This window comes from Netta rufina, assembly GCF_964035555.1.
Source record: "Netta rufina genome assembly, chromosome: 20".
In the NCBI taxonomy this organism is placed as follows: domain Eukaryota; kingdom Metazoa; phylum Chordata; class Aves; order Anseriformes; family Anatidae; genus Netta; species Netta rufina.
The window spans coordinates 7,992,699-8,014,525 of NC_140144.1; the positions used below are offsets into that span (position 1 = coordinate 7,992,699).

The following is a 21,827-nucleotide window of genomic DNA, read 5'->3' on the forward strand; positions in this document are numbered from 1 at the left end:
TTAGAGACCCGGGGCCAGCTCTAAAAGAATTGCCACCTGTTAACGTTAGAGGCGAATTTGGCTTGGGGTTTTAGTAAATGCTGATAGCGCTATAGACAGTAATTGCAGATGTATAAATAAGTGATCACGTTTTGTTTATTCGCGTGCAGTAAATAACCCTGTGACAATAGTAAATATAACTCCACACCAGCGAAGCAGCGTGAAGAGTTCAAACACGGGAAGATGACTCTGTAGACACACACAAATGCAGCGCGGTTCCATAAACAATAGAACAGAAAGGCCAAAAATACCATACAAAAATCATACGCTGCGCAACCTAGAGACCCGACCTTGCAACACACTGAACTCCCATTGAAGAACTCAAGACATCATGCAGGATCCGTCCCCAGGTCAGTGCTGTAAATGTACAGTTTGAAGATGCAATGGGTGAAGGCTTGATGCGGAGGCGTTCTTTCTAGTGGGTGTGTATCGTGGTGATGATTTGCTGAATGAGAGAAACTGTAAATTTGGGAAACTGTCCTCTTCGAGCTGCTTTAATTTCTTTAAGACGGGTGTTATTTAAAAAAAAAAAAAAAAAAATCCAGTCCAAACAAACTGGAGGAGAAGAGACGGGGAAGGGGAGGGAAGGAGGGCTGGAAGCCAGCTGTTTCTGTACAGGATGCTCTTGATCACTGTTCCTGAGTGTTTGAACTTGTGATTGACACAAACAGTTCAGATAATAACGTCACCGAATAAACAGAGTCTGTAATACTGCAGCAATACTGGAATAATATTTGTTGAAATGTATACAGTAGCAGAACAAAGGATACAGAGTCGTGAAACAAATTCTGTGAGGTCTAAGGTCTGCCTATTTGTGTACATTTGTATTTGTTTTTTCCTTATGGGAACGGAAATGCATGCAAGGCTCATTACGTTGTAAATAAAATAGACAGTTGCCCGATAATGAGTTATTGTGAATAGCTTCAGAATTGTTTTGGGTTTTGGTTTGACTCTGCATGAAGGAGAAAATGTTCATCGGGGCAGGCTGTGGGACTAGAAAGCATGTTTTAGGGGTGAGATCCCTAGAGATCTTACATGTATCTCTACTCCCTGCTTCTTTAAAACAAAACACGTTGTCAACACTTGATAATAGAAAAAAATAAATAAATGATAGTAGATAATAGCTACCATCTTGTCCACCAAGGAAGGGAGGACGAGACTCCCTCTGGAGCCTCTCAGTACTGCTATTTAATCACCAGAAGGGCTACTGTAGGCTGATTCACAGCACTGCTTTGGAGCACAGGGGAGCCATCTGGTAATGTCAAGCAGGACGGGACATCTCGTTTTTACTTCTTGTAGAATCCCCGTTTCTTTAGGCTCCAGCCAGGAAGAGCTCCGAGTGTTTTCTGAAAGCAGATCTCCCTTTGACTTGAGGAGCAAGAACAGCATCCAGCCTTGGTTTTTCTTTACTCTAGAGGTGATGTGTTTGTACTTCTTGTCTCTACTTACAGAAGATACTCGCTCTCACCCTGCTTAGTTGTGTAGTTTTGATATAAAATCCAAAGCAGGGATGCCAGGAAAGCAGAGAAGGCCGCAGATTCTGCTTGGTTTTCCTGTTACCATGGCAATACATGAATTCCTGTATTTATTTACCTGATGGATTACACGCTCCAGGGAGTTGAACTATTCTGCATCATTCAGGGAGAATAAGGGAGCAGTAAGACACCATCAGGTCTAAAAATACAAGCTTTTCAGTGAGGAAGGTCCATTCAATAATGCCCTTTATTAAAGCCAAGGAACGTATGGATGCTGTACTTTGAAGGCTTATTCTACTTGAAGTTTTCAATCTTAATCTTGTACTTTCCTGCAGGGTTTTCATATCCCTTGTAAGCTTGCCTTTTCAATAGCTGTCTGCTAAAGGTTGTTGGAGAGCACTGTTTCAAGCGTTCAGCTGCATGGAGCACAGTCAGTTATCTCTGTTCAGCTCAGGACTCAACTGGAGGTGTTTATTCCCCGCAGACTGAAAACGCTGTTGTCTTCACCTTTTTCTGATAAGCATTTGCCTGATAAGCAAATTCATCTCTGAAGTTTCCTCCTTTAGTATTGGTGATATCAGCGTGGAGTGGTAATCCTAGGAGAGAGACCTCTGTTCTTAAAGCACATGGCAAAACAGAACAGTTCCGGGGGCCAGATCGTTCCTGTGTTGAGAGGAACTTTACTGTGTGTCCAGAGTCCTCCGTGCTGATTTACATCACTCTGAACTGTGCATCAGTCTGTTTTTTTGTACTGAGATGAAGTTTGCTTGGTTCTTCTTTCTGGAAAACGTATATATTTGAACTGTAGTCTTCTCTCTTTTTTTTTAATTTTTATTTTTTTTACACCTGTGCAGTTTACTGCAGTTTCTCTTTTTCCAACTTAAGTGCAGTTGAGTTAGCAGGCACGGCTCTCTTGGTTCAGTTGTGGCCATGCCTCTACACCGTGTGCTTGAGTTTAAGTGAAGGCTTTCACGTCAGTCACTTCGAAGTGTTGCAGTTGACCGGTATAAGTGGTTTTTCTACCGAGGTTTTTTAAACCAAGTAATAATTTTCTGTGAAATGCTTTACACGCTTTTATCGTCTACTGCGTTTCCTATTACAGGCCCCTCATACAGTGGCATCGCAGCCGAATTTTCCTGTAACTTTTTTCAAAAGCATCAATAATGCTGTGTAGTTTTGTGTAGAGGCCAATGCAAGAGGATCGTTACTTACTGCTTCCAAGAAAATGGCACAAAGAGTGTAATTTTACGTTTTGATAAGTCATCACGGCTTGACAGGTGTTGTGTTGTGTTGCACAGCTTCAGCGCTGGCGTGTTCAGAAATGTCGCCTGCAGGACGGCTGGTGCAAGGCCGAGATGGTCGTAGCAGTTCGAAGAAGGAAGTGGACAACGAGTGTGGAAAAAAAGACAGCTGAAGGCTCCTGGAATGCAAAGCAGCTGGGTTGTGCCTTAGTCAATGAAAAAGCAGAAACTGGAAACAATTGCTAAATTTATTTTCAGCGCAAGCAGTCGTTTTCCTTGAACCGCAATGACTAAATATATCTGTTTGTGTGATTTTCTGCGGTGGTAACTCTTACTGGCTCTTGCTGACCTCCTGGCAAGCAGAGAGATGAGTGGAAGGTTGCTTCAGCCAGAACGTCACACAAATGTCCCTCGCCTGGGTCCTCATTTCGCTTGCAGAGAATATTTTGTTTTAGTCAGGGACCTGTAATCTGTCAGCATGGCTTCAGTTGTTGCTCTGCATAGCATGAGTGGAAGAAACGAGGTATTTCTTTGGGAGATTGTACTTTGGTGTGACGTCTGTCTTCTTTTCTTTATTACCATTAGCAGATTGGAGCATTCAGCCATTGTGATAGCAGCGTGGAAGCCGTATTAAATTCACCCAGCTATTGCAGGAATATTAGCTTTGTTTGTTGCTTCTGTCTGAGTAACTGAAGCTTGGATTTCATGTTGTACAGTTGAGAAATGCTGGAGAAGATACTAGATTGGCGGGATGGTAAGAGAGAACAGCGTGACATTCACAGAGCTTTAATAGGGATTAGATGGAAAGGGAGAGCTGGTTGGAGGAAACCGAGGTGCATTCACCTTTGCAAGTTGTAATCTGCAGCCCTAGGACTCTGTGCTGCGATAAAAGGAGACTGGCAAGGAGGAGGCAACTGGTGGCTTTCATGGCACCTTGTTCCAAGGCAAAGAGACAGAAGATGAATTGCAGCCATTCGGAAAAGCTGCAGGAATCCTGCAGGTTGGGACGTGCTGCTGCAGGAATGTGCTGCATTTCTGCTATTCACGTTCCTGCAGCATGACAAAGTTCCGGCTATAGTACCTGACCTATAGCATCCACTCTTAAAAATACATTGCTGAGCTCTTCTGGTGGCACCGGTGCTCCTAGAGGAAACAATTTCATCTATGTGAGAAAGAGACCAGGTCCCCACATACTTGGGGATGCTTATGTGGCTTGAGGCATCCCAAGGAAGTTGCTGGGTAAGGTTCTTGGTCCACTTCTGTTTGTGTTGCATATTTCACTGAAAGACAGGGCTGAGGCTCTGTGGGTCAAGCAGGTGGGTGTTTTCCATGATCCTACTTTATCTGGTCTCTGCTGCTTTGCGTAGAGCTTTTCGGGTGTCATGAAAATACTGTGCATTTGGTGAGTCAAGTTAACATCGCGGTGTTGCTGTCGGTGTCTCTTAAGTATTTATTAATTTTTCTGGGGAGGGTGAAAGGTTAAAGCTTACTTCTACTCTGATGCTCTCGCTCTCTGAAGGCTTCATGTGGGGGTGCTCTTTGTTGCGTACCTAACATATGCACATAGAATAAGTAAGAGCTTTTATTTCATCCCTTTTATGTACAAAAATATTGGATAATTCTGTATTGAAAGAGAACAGATGAGATTTTCCTTCTTAGGCTTCTGGAAAGAAAGGAAGAAGAAAAAAAAAGGGGGTTTAAAGTCAAGGAATAGTTGCTGACAGCTGGTAAATGTTGGTGGAAAAAGGTTCTGCAACTTGGTTGGATGATTAAACCTTGACAGAATTTTCCCAATAGACCAAGTACGCAGTTCTAGAGCTGTTAAATCGTAGTTTGCAGGTAGGCTGTAATTGGTGGCAAAGGAATGTGTTCGCAGTGTACAGCATGCGTTGTTCCATCCCCTACCTTTTGATATTATTTTTTTTAATCGTGTTTCTCAGTCTACCAGCTTGTCCTGTCCTTACAGCCCAAGAGGAGGTAAAATAGCCGCAGGAATTAATTCCATATTTAGAAAGTTTCCTTTACGAACCAAATGTCATGTAATAAAGGGCACCCAGGGAAATCAATATTTTCGTTCTGGTTGCATAGTACGTTCCAACATAGCTGTGTTCAGTGAGTCCTTCTGATGGCGGGCTCAGAAAGCAGGCAATAGTGCTTAAAACACAGCTTTCACTGGGTGATATATTACGTTTTTATTTGTGTTCTAACTTTATTAACATAAGTTGGTCAGTTTGAGTACGGGGAAGGGCAGGTGGTTCCCAGCCACTCTTTGCTTAACTTCCAATGCAACTTCAGCAGTAATGAGTGCTGCAACTTTATAAATAAGGAAATTAAATATTCCTTTTTGGATATGTTTTTATCACTTAAATGACTTTTTTAATGTGTGGATTCTGTTTCTCTAATTCGAAGATGCTTTAAACTAAATTATGAACACACGAGAGTAGTTGATTTGAGGAATTAGGAAGGTCTACCACCAGGTTTGGTTAGAGTTCAGCTGTGAATTTACAGGGACCTACAGAAAATATAGAGCATTGGAGCAGGAGGTGGCTTGTCCGTATAAATGTCCTCAGAAAGAGCACACGGAATTATATGTTCAGTTTGATGCCAGCTTTTTTCTGGAGCATGCCTGCCATGGTGATGGTTTGAGTTGACTCTTACAGCTTGGGATTGCTCCTCCAAGGCTCCTACAGGGGAGAAGCTTGCTGCACCCAAAAAGCATTGTGTGTCTGAAAGTCCTATGACACTGAAACCTCTTCTTCAAGCTTTGTGAGCGATACCTAAGAGAACATAACTGGCAGAATTGGGGTTTCTCTGTGTTTGGCTTAATTTTGTGTGTGCTCTGTGGATAGCTGTTTGCTCTTCACCCCTCAGACCAGCGGCACTTCAGTCTCCTGCTCTGTCAGCCTGGTCTGTTGCAGTTTCCAGGAGAGACACTTAGGAAGGTTGGGGAAGCACCCTGTTCAGATGTCTTCAATTAATTTACGAAATGCTATTTAGAGTATGTTGTTTACAACGAGGTGGCTCTCGAACATGGCCAATGTTGTGAGACTCAGCTGGTCTGTGTCCTTTTAAAGAACCACCGAGTCTCAACTCAGAACTTGCTGAGTCTGCTCAAAGGTGAGCTTCCTTCTTACCTGTGTACCCTTCTTAAATGATAACCTCTTCCTATGGAAATGTGGTTGCTCGTCCACCATTGTGCTTTTATTACTGCAAAAGGGAAACGCAGCTGTCCTATGGCCAGTTTGGCCATCCAGCATCCAAGCGTGTCATTTCAGAATTGCTACCATGTGGTGCTTGTTCAGAGGAACGCCAAGGGAGATGCGAGGAAGCTGGGTTTCTTGTTTTGGAAGAAGAATAGACAGTTTGCTAGCTTTACTGCTCATATTTAAAAAAAAAAAAAAAAGAAAAAGTCTTTTTTAGGGCCTGGATGGTGCAGTTTGCTGTTTGATGATTGAACTAAGGTTGTGATTTTATGCTCTGTTGCCCAGGCATTCTGTCAATCTAAACACGTCTCAGCTGATCTTGCATTTTAAATTCACAAGCACAAGACAGATCTGACTGTCCTCAGAAAATGAGGGAATTGTGCAGTTACTCTGTTTAACCTCTGCTGAGTTAGTTGATGCAGCCTTTGTGTATAAGCAAGGTCTGAGCGTGGTAGGGTATAGGTTCTTTACAGCGTAGAAACTTCTCCTTTTTTCCTGACTTCTGGTACCAGCACACCTGTGTTAGTGAGTAAGCTTTTGCTTCTAAATGTATGAAAGTCTGATAAAGTCATAAAAGAGAGATTTATGGTGATTCAGGAATTCAGAATTGCAGTTTTTGCGAAGCTGGCTTAAAGTCGCACCTATGCTGAAATGCTGAAATACTGTTTGGCTTAGATCAAGTGTAAAACATTTTTTTAAAATACTTTTTAAAATAATTTATTTTGAATATAACTTTTGTTCCCATAGCTTCTAGTCCCTCAAGGATTTCTGCAATTGTCAAAACGTTTTAATGTTGATTACATTGTTTTGCCACAAGCTGTAGGAAGAGCCCATGAGACCGTGAGTAGTGCAAACCGTAACACTGAACATTCCCAGCTCATTTTGGGGGGGATGAGTGCCATCCTCGGGCAGGTTTCTGTCCCGTTGGGAAGTTGTTCTGCACCTTCCTTGGTCCTACAGTTACACAAAGCAAGGCGCTCTGCCTTAGTGAACTGTGTGCTGCGTGTGGGGCGAGGCTGCCAAACCTTGCCCCCAAAGACAAGAAGACCCCTTGCCGCTAGAAAATCCTGTCCTGTGCAAACTGAGAGAGCTAAGAGCAAACCCGTGCACCACAAGGGGAGGCCTGCAGGAGCTCCCTTAGTCTTCCCCCTGCTGCTGGTGGCAGATCGGTGAGCTAGCGAAGTTTTTATCTAATCTGCTGCAGCTTCCTGAAGGTGAAACAGATGCTAGACCTTTAAATTTCTTTGGATTCCCTTGTGCTGCTCAGCCTAGGGAGATGTGGAGTATCACGTTCCTTCAGCTGAGATGATTTGGCATCAGGCTGAAAGGTAAAAACACTGATAAACATGGTTTCCGTTGCTGCTAGAACAAAGACTGCTCGAATTGTGAACTGGTTGGCCTGGAGTGGGGAATGCCAAGGAAAAGCAAAATCCTTTGGAACAAAGGAAAGGTGTGTCTGTGTGTCTCTTCTGGGGGTGGGTCGGAGGAGGCGATCAAGGACACTGGGTTGCTGTTCAAAGCTGAATATCGCAGTAAAAATGGCAGAGCAAGAACAGAGAGACTTAAGGTCTTGTGACTGCCTGTGTATTTCTGTATAGACTTCAAACAAAGATAGTTTTGCTCCTGTCTGTCTCAGGTGAAAGCATTTACACAAATTCTTTCATTATGCATTGGCAGCTCTTACTCCTAGGTTCTCTGCTGAATTGCAGCCTTGTTCAGGAGACCTCAAATCTTTGGTGTACATTTCACTGCAGTACATCCAGGGCTCCTTGGAGACATCAGGGAGACCGCAAGTGATAGACGTGAAACTTTCCCTGAGCTTTCTCTTGGCCGGCAGCCTGGGAAGAGCCAAGGTGGAAGGGATCAAAACCATCCCCCTGACCAGGCGCTGGCGCAACGTGCGTCATTGCCCGGGGCCGTCTGGGTTGTGGCTTTTTCCCATGTGCAGCCACGTAAAGAATAAAAACACAGACCTGGCAGTCACGCCTTGTTGGCTGTGTCCAGAGTTCTCACCTGAAAGGGTGTTTTACACCTCGTGTTCGGGCTGAAGGCAACGTGATGCAGGAGGAGAAGCCGAGGGAGCATCCGAGAGATTATTCCTGGCAGCAGGGCAGGTGGGTTTGCCTGTGCGGTGCTGGCAGCAAGGTGTGGGATCGTGTTAGCAGCAACCACAGCCACGTCTGAAGGGTGTTGATCGCTGATGTCATTGTTTTGATACCTCTCGAGTTCTCTGCATACTCACGGCTGCTGTAAATAATAACGTGTAAGCTTGCTGCCATGGGTCACTCGGTCTACTGGCAATAGCCAAAGAATTCCCACATCAAGCGAAAGCGTAACCGATCCCCGAATCGCTCTCAGCGCGATTGTTGTGTGAACACGGCTGTTGATTGAGGCCCGGATCTGAATCTGGTATCCAAAGTTGATGACTTATGCAAAACAGCATTCGCTGCGAGGTTACCGGTGTTGTGGCTTGCCCTGTGGGGAGAGCTAACAGGCTGTGGGTTTTTTATTATTATTTTCATTTGTTTTTATCTTTTAACTCTTCTCAGATGAGGTGCTTCACATCTACAAGCTTTGGCAGCCCGGTGTAATGTTTCAAGTGTTATCACAACGGGGAAACAAAATCACAGGTGAAATATCACGGCTCAGCAGCGCCCGTTTGGGGAAGTTGTTGCTGGGTGGTGTGCCCAGAGCTGTAACTCTCCTGTGGTGCTGCTGCACACTGAGATCTCGGGTCTGGGGATGATAACAAAACACAGAGACTGGCTCCTCCTTCTGTCCTCCTGTGCCCTTGAAGGAGTCATTTGGTTAAATTCCTTAATATTTTTGCAGCTGTGGTTGTGGTTTATTAACTGATGCTGTCTTGAAGAAGAGCCTGTATCTGCAGCAGGGTTTTCATTACTCATCTGTCAATACTTGCAGAGTGAAACAAATGGGTCTAGGTAGAGAGGCTTCTGCTCTTCTGGGTAAATGCTCCAGTTTATTTTTCTCCCTCCATCTCTTTTACTGAGGGAGACCGTACAGACAGTTCTTGGTGCAGCGCGTGGTAGTGCTGTGCTGGATAGGAAGGTCTGGCCTGCTTTGTCTGTCGGGATTATTTTAAGCAATGATGTTTAGATTTTAGTAAATGAACCAGAAGGAATTGAAAACATCTCTCTTTCCCCAAATATTCTAACTCGTACAGCTGTAAATGCCCTTTATCCTGAATCAGACCAGCTGAAGAATTGCCAGTTTTCTCTTTTGCAATGGGCAAAATGGGATTTCTGGCCAGTGGTTTGACGTTGTGCTTGTCAGGAGAAGTCCAGTTGAGATTATTATTTATTTTTCTTACATATTCCATAAAACTGAAAATGGAATAAACCACAATGATTGCTTTGTCTACTGAAGCAAGCTGCAGGTTTTGCAATAATTGTCTCGGCTTCTGGGCGAAACGTAGGAGGCAATTTATCTGCCTGGATTTCTTTTTTTGCATGCTGATTGGAAACGAAGGGCGTCTTACTTCGAAACCCCTCCAGAAGAGGGATACCTGCTCCGAGAGACAGAAATGCAGCTGGTTTTCGTGTTGGTACGTAGTGTGGGAGAGCACAGGGCACTGACATTTTCTGCAGCAGGCACATGGTCGCTGCGCTGCGCCTTGCCGGCACGGGGCAAAGCTGCAGCAGGAGGATGAGGGAGTGGACTCGAGGATCTGAGGGCACTGACTCACTTTCCACATGCTGCTCTCGAGTCTCACACTTGACAGTGACAAGTGTTTAACAGAGGAGCAGCCAGGCTAGCGAACAAGCGGACTTGGGAGCCCAAATTTAGTGCTGATCGCCTTCTGTGCGTGTGCATTTTGGGGGAAGTACTGGAGTCCTTGCCCCCTTTCCCTGTTGTGCCACCTGATTTTGCTTTGTTTTCGTCCAACTTTGCAAAACACGGTGGGGAAAAAAGCATGTGCAGCAGTTCCTGGTGCAAGAAGACCCAGACAGAGCTGAGGCACAGCCTGGTGAAGGAAGCTGATAAGTGAAAGCCTTGCTGTGTGCCTTTGTACCTTGACCACATGAGGTGTTTGCAGGTAAATGGGTGCCAATTTCCGTAGTGCAGAGCTGCCTTCTGCGCTGGAGTTGCAGAAGTGTTTGAAAGCCTCTCCTGTGCGAGGCTGTGCTGTGCTACCCCAGCCTGCAGCAGGAGCGGAGGGAACCAAAATCTCTGCCAGACTGAGCTCTTGATTAGCTGCAAGTGTGAGGACCTTGTTTGGAGATAAAAACTGGCCAGCGGGTATTTCCATGGGCTTCCCCCAGAATGAGCAATCTCAGCGTTAAGTGGATGCATTGCAGATTGATTTGAATGAGAGAGATAAGGACTTGGACTTGATGATCCTTGTGAGTCCTTTCCAACTCGGGATATTCTGTGAGTCTATGAATTTCGAAATCCCACTCTTTCAGTAGCCTTAATCTGCTGACCTGATGTGAAACAGTGGAAAATAGTTCAATTAAGGGAGAAAGGAAGAAAAGATCTGCACAGCACAGTGGTAAGCGTGTTGGTCTGATCCCCACCCAATACTGTATTCTCCTGATTTGAAAGGTTTTTTGCTCTGCAAGGACAAAGATAGCTTCCAAAATGGGGAGCAGAGCCAGTGTAAACTCCCCAAGTGAGAAGAGTTAGTATCTAACACGACTTTTTAAACTATTTTCAGCTTGCTTATGCATCTTTGCACATCTTTAATCTGTGCACAGGTGTCAGTGCGTGTGTTTAGCCAGCTTTGACTGTGAAGTTTGGAAAAAAAAAAAAAAAAAAAAAGAAATAGATAAAAAAGGCACAAGCTATGGAGTGTATGAGCAAGCATCGTATATAAATTCCATTGTTTTGTGTAGCTGTGCAGCCTATCAAATTCCAGCAGTGAGACTCTCTTTACAAACGCTTTTGTGTTTTTTCTGTTGACTCATCCATCCAGCACTTGTAGTAGCACTTCAGTACTGCATTATAAAGCCGAAGGTTGAAACAAGGCTGTTCTTGAGCCGGTTTAATCAACAGATGCAATTAATACAATAATGTTTGTGCTGCCACCCAGTCTCGCTGGGACTGCATTGTGGGCAGCGTTGCCAGACAAGGAGATCTCTGTGGCCGGGGCCTCACTGTACGAGCAGAGCACGAAACGTTTGTGTTGAGCAGAAGATGAACAGTGAAAGAGTTTCAGACCGATCCATAGCTGGCAAGGGGCCTCCCTGGTGCTACAGGCAGCGTTAATGAGAGGTTGAAACGCAATCTGCAGCGCTTCTGATTTAGTGGATGGGTTTCTGAAACGCTGGGATTTCTGCGTTATGGAGCAGCAGAAGCGTACAAGGAAGGCTCAGATTGGTTTTGTTCGGTGTGAATGGATGCGGGGTGGTGGCGAAGGAAATACAGTTTGGACTCGGAGCTTTATTCTCACATGAGAACAATGCCAGTCCCAAACCAGTGCTTCTCGGATGCGTTTTACCCTGGGAACTTGCATAAAACGTCTTCCCTTTCAGCTGTTTCATTTTTAGCTGCATACAGGGTGTAACCATTGTTTAAGGGAGTGTCGGTGGCACGGAGCCAGTTGATACGCAAACCCTATCATGAATTGTTTTAAAGAGAGCGCGATTGTCTGTGCTGAGATGTATCGATGGCTTTTCTCAGGGCAGTAAGTACACGCTGACTCCAGCAGTTGCCGGAGCAGCTGTTCATTATGGGTAAGCCATATGAAAAATCTTGTGAAAGCCTCAATATCAGTAGGAAGCAGCACGAGCTTAAATGATCGCCACTCGAGTGTGGCAGAGCCGTGGCAGTAGCTGCTTTCATATTTTCGCTTGCTTGGAATTTTACATTGGAAAAAGTTTCTGGTTCTTACGGTGGCAAAGTCTGTAGGGTAGTTTACAGGGAGGTTTCTAACTTCAGGCTCGTTGATGGTTGTAAAGGCTTGCCTGGACACTCCCCGTATCTTGCTCCAGGGTATGAATTTATTTGATTTAACCCACGGTGAGTTGATGGAGCAGCTTCTGTCTCTGTAAGGGTATCTCTCCTGGCTCTGTGGCTTCTAGGATTTCCTAACATCGTAGCACTGGTGTTACTTACACTGGGTTTCTGCCAAGTTCTGTATTAGGACTTGTGTTAGGACAGGGCACGTGCTTGTAATGCAGTTTCCTCCGTGTCCTGAGCTTCCTAATAGATAAGCTGGGGGTTTTTTTGGTATGGCCTGTCGCTGTTCTTAATCACAGAGCTGACTTTGGTTGATGCTGACAGCTTTCCAAACAAGTCCGTTTTGAATTAATGAACATTTTGGATCATTTCTGTAACTGCCAATTTCAGGAAAAACATTGTGATTTTGGTCTGAAAGCTTCGCCATGTGCCAGCCGTGAGCAGCGGGGCCCCCTCTGGGTACGGGTGGTGGCTGCAGCATCACCCCTGACCTTCAGCTTGTGAAAAAGAAAAGTGTGCAAGAAATGCTGTGCTGCAGGCGTGAACCCTCCAGAGGCTGAGCATGCAGCGCTGGTGGGAAACCCTTCTGCCTGCAGCCGCCCTGGTGCACAAGCAGACCCGACGTGATGCCTTCCTAGCTCAGCTTCTGCGGGATTTCCAGCCCGTGGTTGGGTTACTTCCTTCATCCTACACTTGAACTCTGCGTTTGATTGCTTTTTATTTCGTATTGTTCCTCGTTGTCTGTGACACCAGGATGTGATTTCTTCTTTGTCACCTCTTCCCGCCTGTAGTTTCTCCCCGTGTGTAATTTTTTGACGCGTGTATTGTTTTTCGTACTGCATCCTGGCAGAGAGCTTGGATCATGAAATTTTGGTTCAGCAGGGTTGTCCTGGAGATGTAGAGGGATGTGCCCCAAATAGCGGGACGTGTCACAGCCAAGGGCAGTACACGCAGATCTTGCACAAGCAATAGGGCCGCTCTTGGTGCTGAGTGTGATGTGTCAGGGGATGCTTCACGGGGGTGGTAACAGGGGGTGTTCTGGCTCATTTGGAAAACAAGCTTCAGTTTCCTTTAATGTAATAATTTCATGAATCAAAAAGGGAAATGAGTAATAAACATTAAGGATTATTTAGAGCGTTATATTTTCAGAGCATCGTGCAATCATTTATTCTGTCCCTTTGACCCCGTGCTGTCTGTAGCGAGGTGAGACCAGTAAGTACAGCTTCTGCCCCTGCCTCATTTACTGCTAGGGTTTAAGCTGTTGCTCTGGTCAGATGATGTCTACTTCTCCATAAGCTTCTGCTGGCTGTTCAGTTCATCGCTAGAGCTGCGTGCCCTCCCAGCGGGTTGGTAAGTCGTGTTTTAACGCATTTCAGATCTCACCAGGCAGGGAGAGCTGCAGACGGTGCTTTGTGGGGGTGGCACCGCTTGTTTGTAGAAAGTGCAGGTGTGCACAGAGCATGCCACCTAGAGGAATGGAGCTGGCAAGGCTGGACAGAGCCACGCTTTGCTGGCAAAACAAAGGTGGCTGTGAGAGTGGCTGTGTCGAGACCTTCTCCGTGCAGTGCATGTTGTGGCCCTGCCTCTGGTACGAAGGTCCCTGCACAGCCAGCTTTCCATCAGCTCCTCAAAAAAAAGCTTCACAACTTTTTACCTGAGGTTCCTGTTGATGATTTAGCATTCTACTTACGTTGATCCTCATCTTTCACTGAGCCTCGAGAATCTGAAATTAAGTGGAGGATCTCACCTCAGATATTTTCTGGGAATTAGGGTGAGGAATCTAGCACAAGGTGTGAGTTGATGGGATAATGCTCTCTAAGCTCTGTGCTTTTTTTGGCTTGTATGTTGCAATTTCTTTTGCAGGAGACTAATAAATTTCCCAGAAGATTATCCTAATTTCCAAAGTCTCAAAGTCTGAGTTGTAATTAAGCACTTAATTTGATGAGGTTTTTTAAATGTGTTGCTGGTCTGCTGGCAGCTTGGGGAAATGGTTCCATCTGCAGCCCAGCTTCCCTCGTGTGGGTTCAAGCTCACAAAGCCGATGTATATTTAGAAGTGCCAGAACTTCAGCCTACCAGACAGGCCTCAGAAAATTGCTCCAAATTCATGCTTTCTGGATGGGTTAAAGCCAGATTTGAAAGAAGTCCACCTTCTTTGAAGAAGCTCAAGTGATCGTTAGGGAGATGGCAGATTTCCATTAACGCCTGGGCAGTGAGCAATTTTAATAATGCATCTGATTGCTTACAAATTACACTGAGCTCCCCCATTTCCACAAATTGCAGCAATCATTCCATCCAAGAGGGAAGCTATTATTTTATTTCTTTGAAATGAAAACGCGTTTCTTTTTTAGTTCATGTTTACCATCCTCTGTTCTTTGTGAGCTGAGCCTGCATCTTGCCTCTACTAGCGAGGTAGTTTCCCTGAGAGCCAGAAGCACAGAGTCAGCTGCTCTAACCGGGCTGTCGTCGGAGGAGGAAAGGTTTCATGGTGTCGTGCTGGTAAGCTCTGCTCTTCGTGGGACTCCCATGCAGTGGTTTCTGTGGTCAGTGAACTGCTGAAAGCCAGAAAGGGACGGTAGCTTGTGCCGGTCCTGCAGCGTGAGGGGTGGTGGTGGAGGTTTGGGAGGAGTGGTCCAGGTCCAGCTTTGATGCACCTCATGTGCAGTATGAGCAGTGCTTCGGCAGCCCAGAAGGGCACCCTCCAAACTCTGCTCACGTGCCCTGCTGAACTTCAGGTGCTGGAATATGGTGGCGAGGTTTTCCTGTGTGGGCTGAGCTAATTTTTCTTGCAGTCAGGGACGAGGAGCTTGTATATAGTCAGGAACAGTAACTCTACAGTGCAGTAATTTGATGATTTCCACCGTGTGTTCCTTTCTGTGGTCTCCTAGCCCAAGCCAGGCCACCATCCAACATTGTGATCATCCAGCAAGCCAGGGAATTGTCAGGTAACCACGTGGCAGGCTTGACCAGACGGTATTTCCTCTTTAGGACAGAAGTCTGGTTTTGATCCACGTTGGAGTAACGTGTGTCACAAGAAGGTCGTAACCAGTGACTTAAGCTCATGGGAATCTGATACAGAAATGATAACGACCAGGCAGAGGTTTTCTATTTCACGCTATTTGAGGTCATAGCTTCCAGTTGACTCTGATAAAATTTGTGTCTTCTGCTAAGATTTCTCTCTGTTAATTTAGAAATCCTGCCCTTTTCAACCCTCCCCAGAGTTAAAACTTTTGTGCTCAAAACCTCAGAAGCAGGCTTGAAGACTTCATTACGCTGTGCCTCTGCAGTGACCCCCACATATTTCCATCGAGACATTAGGATGGCCTTCCCATTTCCTCCTATTCTCAGTTTAACTTTTCCTGTTATGGGAATACAAAAAAAAAGAAAAACGAAGAAAAATGCAATTAGTCATATGTTAAAACAACCAGATGAAAGCCAGTAGGAAGAGCATCCTCTCAGTGATGCTTTATGGGGCTGCAGCCGGAGCTGTTGGGTATGCTGTCCACTCACACATTTAACAGGCCTGCTCCGTGGCTCCCTCCTTACCACACGTCCCTTTTTGCTGATAACTTTCTGTCCTCCAGGCTACTGACAGCTGTTGTCCACTCACTACTAATTAAGAAAGCAGCATGAGCGATGGCAATGTGGTCTGGAGAGATTGAGCCCCCCTGGCTGCAGCAAAGCGTTTCAGCCTGATTAAAAAGTCTGAGTGACAGCTGAGCGGCCTTTTTTTCCTCCCCTGTCTGTTGAGCTTCTCTGTAGATAGCCTGTTTGCTATCGAAACTCTCATGTCGGGCACCCTCTGTATCTCAGTGGTTTTTAGATCCTGTAACAATAAGCAATGTCAGAACAGATTTACTATTGAAAAAGGGGGCACGTGTGAAATTTAAGCGGCTATAAAGCCATGTATTTAACATGCAAAGCGTCGTGTACATCTGTGCTGTTACATAGAAATTCAAATGTAGGTCATTTTTTAAACGAAATGATGCTTACTTTGTTGAAAATGTAAAACTAGATAGAAAATCGAGATTATCATGAATGAACAGCACTTAAGTAGACGGATTGAGTGGATTTCAAAGATGCTCCCTGTTTGTTTAAGGATTTTCCTTGTCTGTTTTGTTTCCTTCTTTGGTTTTCTTGTTTTGTTTTCCCGTGTTTTTCATCGGGTCTCAATGGGTGATCTTTTGCATACTGGTTGTGCTGTGGTTTTCAAGATGCAGCAGGAGCATGGGCTTGAACTGTGGAATTCCCTTTCTGGGTTGTGCTTCTATGGAGATAAAATGGGAAGACTGACGTTAAGATAATAAAAGATTGTTGTTTTAACAGACATAGAATTAAGGTGATGGTGATTTGGTGGAAGCTGCCTCCTCCTGAACCAGTGATGCTCTCTGGAGCTGTTTACCCCCAGGAATATTATGACTCTGTATTTCAGACTAGACCTGCAAAATTCAATCTGAAATCTTGTTTGCAGGAAGTGGGGTCTGTGTACCCCCTAGCATGCTCTGCAGGCACTGCCCTTTCCTCTCATATCTGGACTATAATTCCTTCCTGTTGTGATTTTTCTCATGCTTGGCTGTTACCTTTTATCTTGGAGGTGATTGTTTCATGATACAGTACCACAGCACAAGCAGATCTCTTTAAAAGCACTGTGTGTATAGGAGTAAAATGGTTATGTTACACATCACTGCCAGACTCGGCTCCTTAGGTGTGTGCAAATCCTTTAACTAATGATGTCTGCCACAGTACGATTGAACAGCAGAAACAAGTCTAGCGGGAGGAAGGTGAGCCTTTGACTCTACTTGCTCCTCGTCACCTTGCGTGCCCATCACTTTGCCTCGTGATCACCTTCTGAAGGAAATCCTGGGGCATTTGACTTCAGCTTTTCCAATAAAGAAGCGTTTTACGTGTGTTGAACAAGAGCTGCTCCACCAGTCAGCGCTGAAGATATTCAGCTGAATACTTGCAATACTAAAACGATAGGAAGTGCTGCAAAATGTGTTGTATTTATAACTAACCAAACCAGGCAGACTTTGGGGGATATGGGTGGTGCAGTGAAAGTGCTATGATGTCCTTGGGAAGCTTTTTGTTTTCACTTGAAGAGAGCAGATGCTGATATGATGCAAATAGAAGAGAAATCCTATCACCAGATCGGCCCCGAGTCCCCAAGCTGTAATCTGTAAATAAAGTGATTTATGGGTATTATAATGAAAATGGTGTTTTTTTCTCCAGACAAAATACTGTTTCCAGATAGATCTCTCATTATTACACTCTGGTTTGGCTACTAATTTTACGAAATAAGCCTGGTAAATGTAAGGTTGGAAAACTAATGTTTCTTTATCCTCTGCCAGTAAGAATTTATGGAGACACCAAATCCCAATCCGTCTTGCTGTGGGAGCTAATTAAGACTATAAGGGAATGGTTTCTTGGTTCAAAATGTTGAAAACGACTGTAAGCATTCATTCTGTTACATCTGGAGAGCTTGTTACGGATGGCGAGATTGATTGTGCAGGCTCATTTGCTGTGAGCATCGGTTGTTTCTTTCCAGTAACCTGATTATTGCTTGGCCGGCTTTGCCAAACTGTTTACTACCTGCTGCTGGTGACTGGCAGTGCACGCTTCCAGCAGATTATAGGAATATTACGCGGCTTTGGGATCGTGGTTAGTCCTTTTGTCCTTTGTTGTCAGTCAGGGTGACATCGGGAATGGAGCTGCCATCCTCCAGGTAGGTCTCCCACCAACAGTGACATGTTTTTACATCTGTTCTGCATTAGCTCTTCGTGTGACTGATGGCAAGCGTCAGTTGCTCCGGCTACCCACAGCTTATCCTTTTATGCCATGAATTTATGGCTGCCTAAAATGAAAAACCACCACGCGGTCATTTCAGAGGCACAGAGGTGGCGGATTTGACATTAAAGGGGTGAAAGAAACATTCTGCAAATTCCTGTGTAAATTCCTAGGTGCCTGTTTGGTGGCAGGTTAGGCTTAGTTCAGCCTGAAGTCCTAATGAAAGCCTAGAGCTCTGCTGCTAGCTCTGCAGTTGGTTTGCCTTCCACTGGGTGTGTGAATGGGCAAAGTATTTCAGTAGAGCTGGCGCTTCTTGGTTGGATGGTTTTGCAAATTTAGACATGGTTCTTAAGGGAGAGCAAATTTTCCGTGCAAAAATTTTGTGAACAGTCCACGGGGTGTTAGGGAGAGTGCCTGCAAGAAAATCTCCTTGGAGGTTTCTCAGCTACTTTTGTTCAGCAGAGCTGGACTTTATCTTTTAATCTTTAAGAAACAGCTTCGCATATATGTGAGAATTATCCCAAATATTTCCTTTTATTGCCAATTTGGATCCTAATTAGCTTAATCCACTTTGCAAGTGTACAGTGTTTACAGGAAGTTGATTGGGAATACGACGCTTGTGTTCCCAACCCTCACCCCGATTTGAATCGACTTACCTGGGTGGAAAAACCCTTTCATTTGGAAGTCTAAATTGTGAGGTTCTTGTGGCTTTGAGCATTATTACATTTTATCATGATAAATTACTGGTGTATTATGGTTTCAAGTGATCTCCCTTAAAGTATAGATTCTTACAGCTGCCAGAAAAACAGCTCAGCTCTTCTCCTGCTTCATTCTCTGCCAGCGAATAGCAAATTATCCTCACTGTGCTTGAAGTATTGAAGTCAAGGAAGCATTTTCTATAGATTTTTAATTCTCTTTTATAAGTGATGGAAGCCCTGTTGAAAACATCTTCTTTGAGGGGCTTCTTTCAAGGTTTCCGTATGAATGGGTTCAGCTTCATAATTTAATGTTGTGACTGCTATATACGGTGTTTCGTTTAGGTTTTTAAATAAAATAGCAATCAGGCAGTTTTGTTGAGAGCTTTTGGGATCTATGGCTTGTGTATAATACAATGCTCAGGATGGATGTGGAAATGCTCTGTGTTGTTCAAAGTCACAGAGGCTGGAGGAGTCTTCTCTGGAGGAGCTCAGGGCTCCTGATGTATTTTTATGCAGCAGGTCTTCCCAAGTCAACGTGCCTCTTCCAGATTTTTTTTGAGACATTTTTGTGTTTTGCAATGCTGTGTAAGATACATCGCTGGTTTTCAGGTTAATGAAGAATGATGGCACATTGAGTGCTTTCAAAGACTTTCCTGAGTGCAGAGTTGCCAGAAACGGAGTGGGAAAGATACCTTCCATCTGTCATTCTTCTACAGGCATCGGCAGTTCAGAAGTGGATGCAGCTGAGCGTTACTTGCTGAGCATCAGAGCAAGGTTAATGAGTACACGGAGAGCGACAGGGGGACACTTATCTCCTAAATGGGGAGGGAGGCAAGTTGATTTTGTAGGATAAGTCCTTAGATAGGGCAGAGAGGAAAGGGGAGCTTCCCCAAAATGTATACTAAAATAAATGAGGTCTGAGCTCGGATCTGAAATCTTGCTGTGAGACCATGCAGGGCATAGCAGGAGAGTGCTCCTTGTGGGCTGCAGGTGTTTGCTGAGGCCCCGCAGTCACTGGTTGCAGTGTTTGGCTGCTTACACCCCTCTCCCACAGTACAGGACTTCTGCCGAGCAGCACCCCATCTCCTCCTCTTCCTCCTCCTTTATTCCTCTTCATGTACACACCGTGAATCATCAGATAAGAACAGAGAAAATGTCAAGGTCTGTGGGCTAGCACTGTCCCCCCTTTTTCCCTTATTGCAGTGTCCTAGAGAGATACTATCCCAGGCATAAGTACTTCTTAATTCATCTGATATTAGGTAGCCATTATAAAGCTGTAAGATTTAGCTAGGCTGCCACAAAGCTTAGTCCTCGATGCTTCATACACTGCAAAATGGAATTATTAAACGTGGATCCTACCAAGTCAGTTCTTGCAGCATTATAGGTGGTGGTTGGTGTGTGGTTCACAGGGTTTCTTGTTGCCACGCTGCAGCGTAATTTTTGATACTTATTTTTTTTTGGCTTGTTGGCTGGGCCCAGTTGAAGGCTGCTGGTTTCTGACAGGGGAAGTACAGTTTCCCTTGGGACAGAGCTGCAGCTTGCCCGGGGTGGTCGTGCGTTATCAGATGGTGAGGTTAAACGCAGAAGGTCTGGGAGGTATTTACTCTGGTAAGAACGGCACCAGGGATGTTTTTATAAACACGCCTTTGTGTCTTTTGGAGCCCAGCTGCCATGAAACGCTAAATCCGCTGCAGAAGTCAGTATGTCACTGAATGGGTTTGACACCGAAAGAGCATGAAGTTAATCAGGCTAAAGCTCTGACAAAGCACCAGGCTTACCCCGACGGAAAGGCAAGCGCTCTCTGGACGCACTGGAGCGTAGCCCGGCCTGACCTGGGGCTGCCAGACCCCACGCACGTCCTGGGGCCTCGTGGGCTGAAGTTTCTCCTGGCAGACCGCTCCTCGCTTGCCAAATGGACCGAGTGAGCTCCCAAAATATTGCTTATTGTGCTGAAATCAGTATCGATTCACCTTTCGGCTCTGGTCAGCAGGATCGCCAGACGATCGCCCGTTTGTTTTGCAGAGACGTAAATAGCTTTGGCAGTTGTGGTTTTGCTGCTTTGTCAAAACCAACATTAAATCTAAGTACCGTAGAAAGTTATTTCTTATTTATAGATTCCTAAAGCCTCCCTGCCGCATAATGTGGGCAGGGGACTTTGAAACATGCTTTTTCACTGGATCGTGGCCTTTGAATGCGTTCACCCTGTGTCCCCACAACAGGTACGTCCCGCGGGCAGGAGCTCGCTTCTGAAACGTGATGCCCTGCTCTGCATGGGATGTGATAGCCAAGCTGGGAATTCAAGATTTATTCAGTGATAAATGAATTGTTTCAGCGTGGAGTGTGAAGAGATGCTGAGATAAGGTTCAACTTTGTCTCTGATAAAATACGGCTCTTCTTTTAGCTCCCTTTACCTATCACCCTCCTTGCTGTATGTTAGCATTAAAGGCGTTTCTTCTCGAAATGCAAGCTGACTTCCTGTATCAGTAAACTGGAAGCTCATTAAAAATTAGAAACTGGTTCTTAGTAGGGCCCACTTTTGGTAATTTCCAGGAACTGCTTAAATGCAGCCAGGGTGATTACAAGAAATAAGGTTGCACTGGAGCAAAGAGTTAAGCTCAGCTGTCCCCTTCTTAAGTGGGTTTTCAGACTCATCACCACATTAGGCAACGTAATACTCAGAAATAGCTGGGAAATAGCTGCTTTTTCTTCAGCACTGAATTAACAAGTAAAATTCTAGCGAGTGTTTCCATGCTAGTGAGGCCTCAAGGCTTCAAAAGGCTTGATTGCATGGTAGTCAGCATGTATTTCTTCAGATTCCTGCAGTGCTGCTGCTGGCACTTGTACGGATCTGTAAGGGTTTGCCTCTGTACAAGCTCATTGTTCTCTTATCTTTTTTAAAAAATATATTTTTCTTGTTTTAAAGTCTGGATTTGCGGAGAAGACTGAGGAGAGCTGCAGGTATTTGTAGCTTTCGCTTTGAAACCTGTTATCTGTGGGAGTGATGTGAGCAGGCAGTTTTAATTCAGGCAGGGGGAGGTAGGACGAAATGGAATTGCCACCAAGAATTGTTTACTGCTGAAGAACCTTTTAATGTTTATGTGCAGTGGTGTGAAAGATGGACACCTCGCTTAGACTGCTTAAGCTCCCTTATGTTTCCTGCCACCACGGCCTAGGTATGTGCTAATCCTGCAGCTGACAAAGATGAGGGTTAGTATTTCCTCTTCCTCCTGGGCTGCTCAGTTCAATTAACATCTCGGTTTCCCTTTGCTGGAGGCACTGATGTTTCAAATTGTGCTTATAGAAGACTAAAATTTCCTACTGCCTGTAGGCAGGCAATAAAAGCCGTGGTTTGTTTGCAGATCCTATCAGGTGCAGAACTGAGGCTGTGGCCTGCAGCTCCTTAACCCTTTGTGGCAGCAGCACTACAACGGTGCGAGGGCAGCTTCTGACCCCATTGCAGCCGAAA

General features: G+C 45.0%; 1 protein-coding gene across 6 annotated transcripts in view; it reads left to right on the forward strand.

Annotated features, from left to right (window-relative positions):
- Nucleotides 1-21,827, forward strand: part of RAPGEF1 (Rap guanine nucleotide exchange factor 1) — an 86,895-nt gene that overhangs the window by 1,637 nt on the left and 63,431 nt on the right. Inside the window, exon 2 of one of the 6 annotated variants that reach the window (XM_084299274.1) lies at nucleotides 150-389. The exons of the other annotated variants lie outside the window; for them this stretch is intronic. Within the exon in view, the coding sequence (XP_084155400.1) occupies nucleotides 371-389 (19 nt within the window). The 5' untranslated portion in view covers nucleotides 150-370. The remainder of the gene's footprint in view (nucleotides 1-149; nucleotides 390-21,827) is intronic. 6 annotated transcript variants of the gene reach the window in all.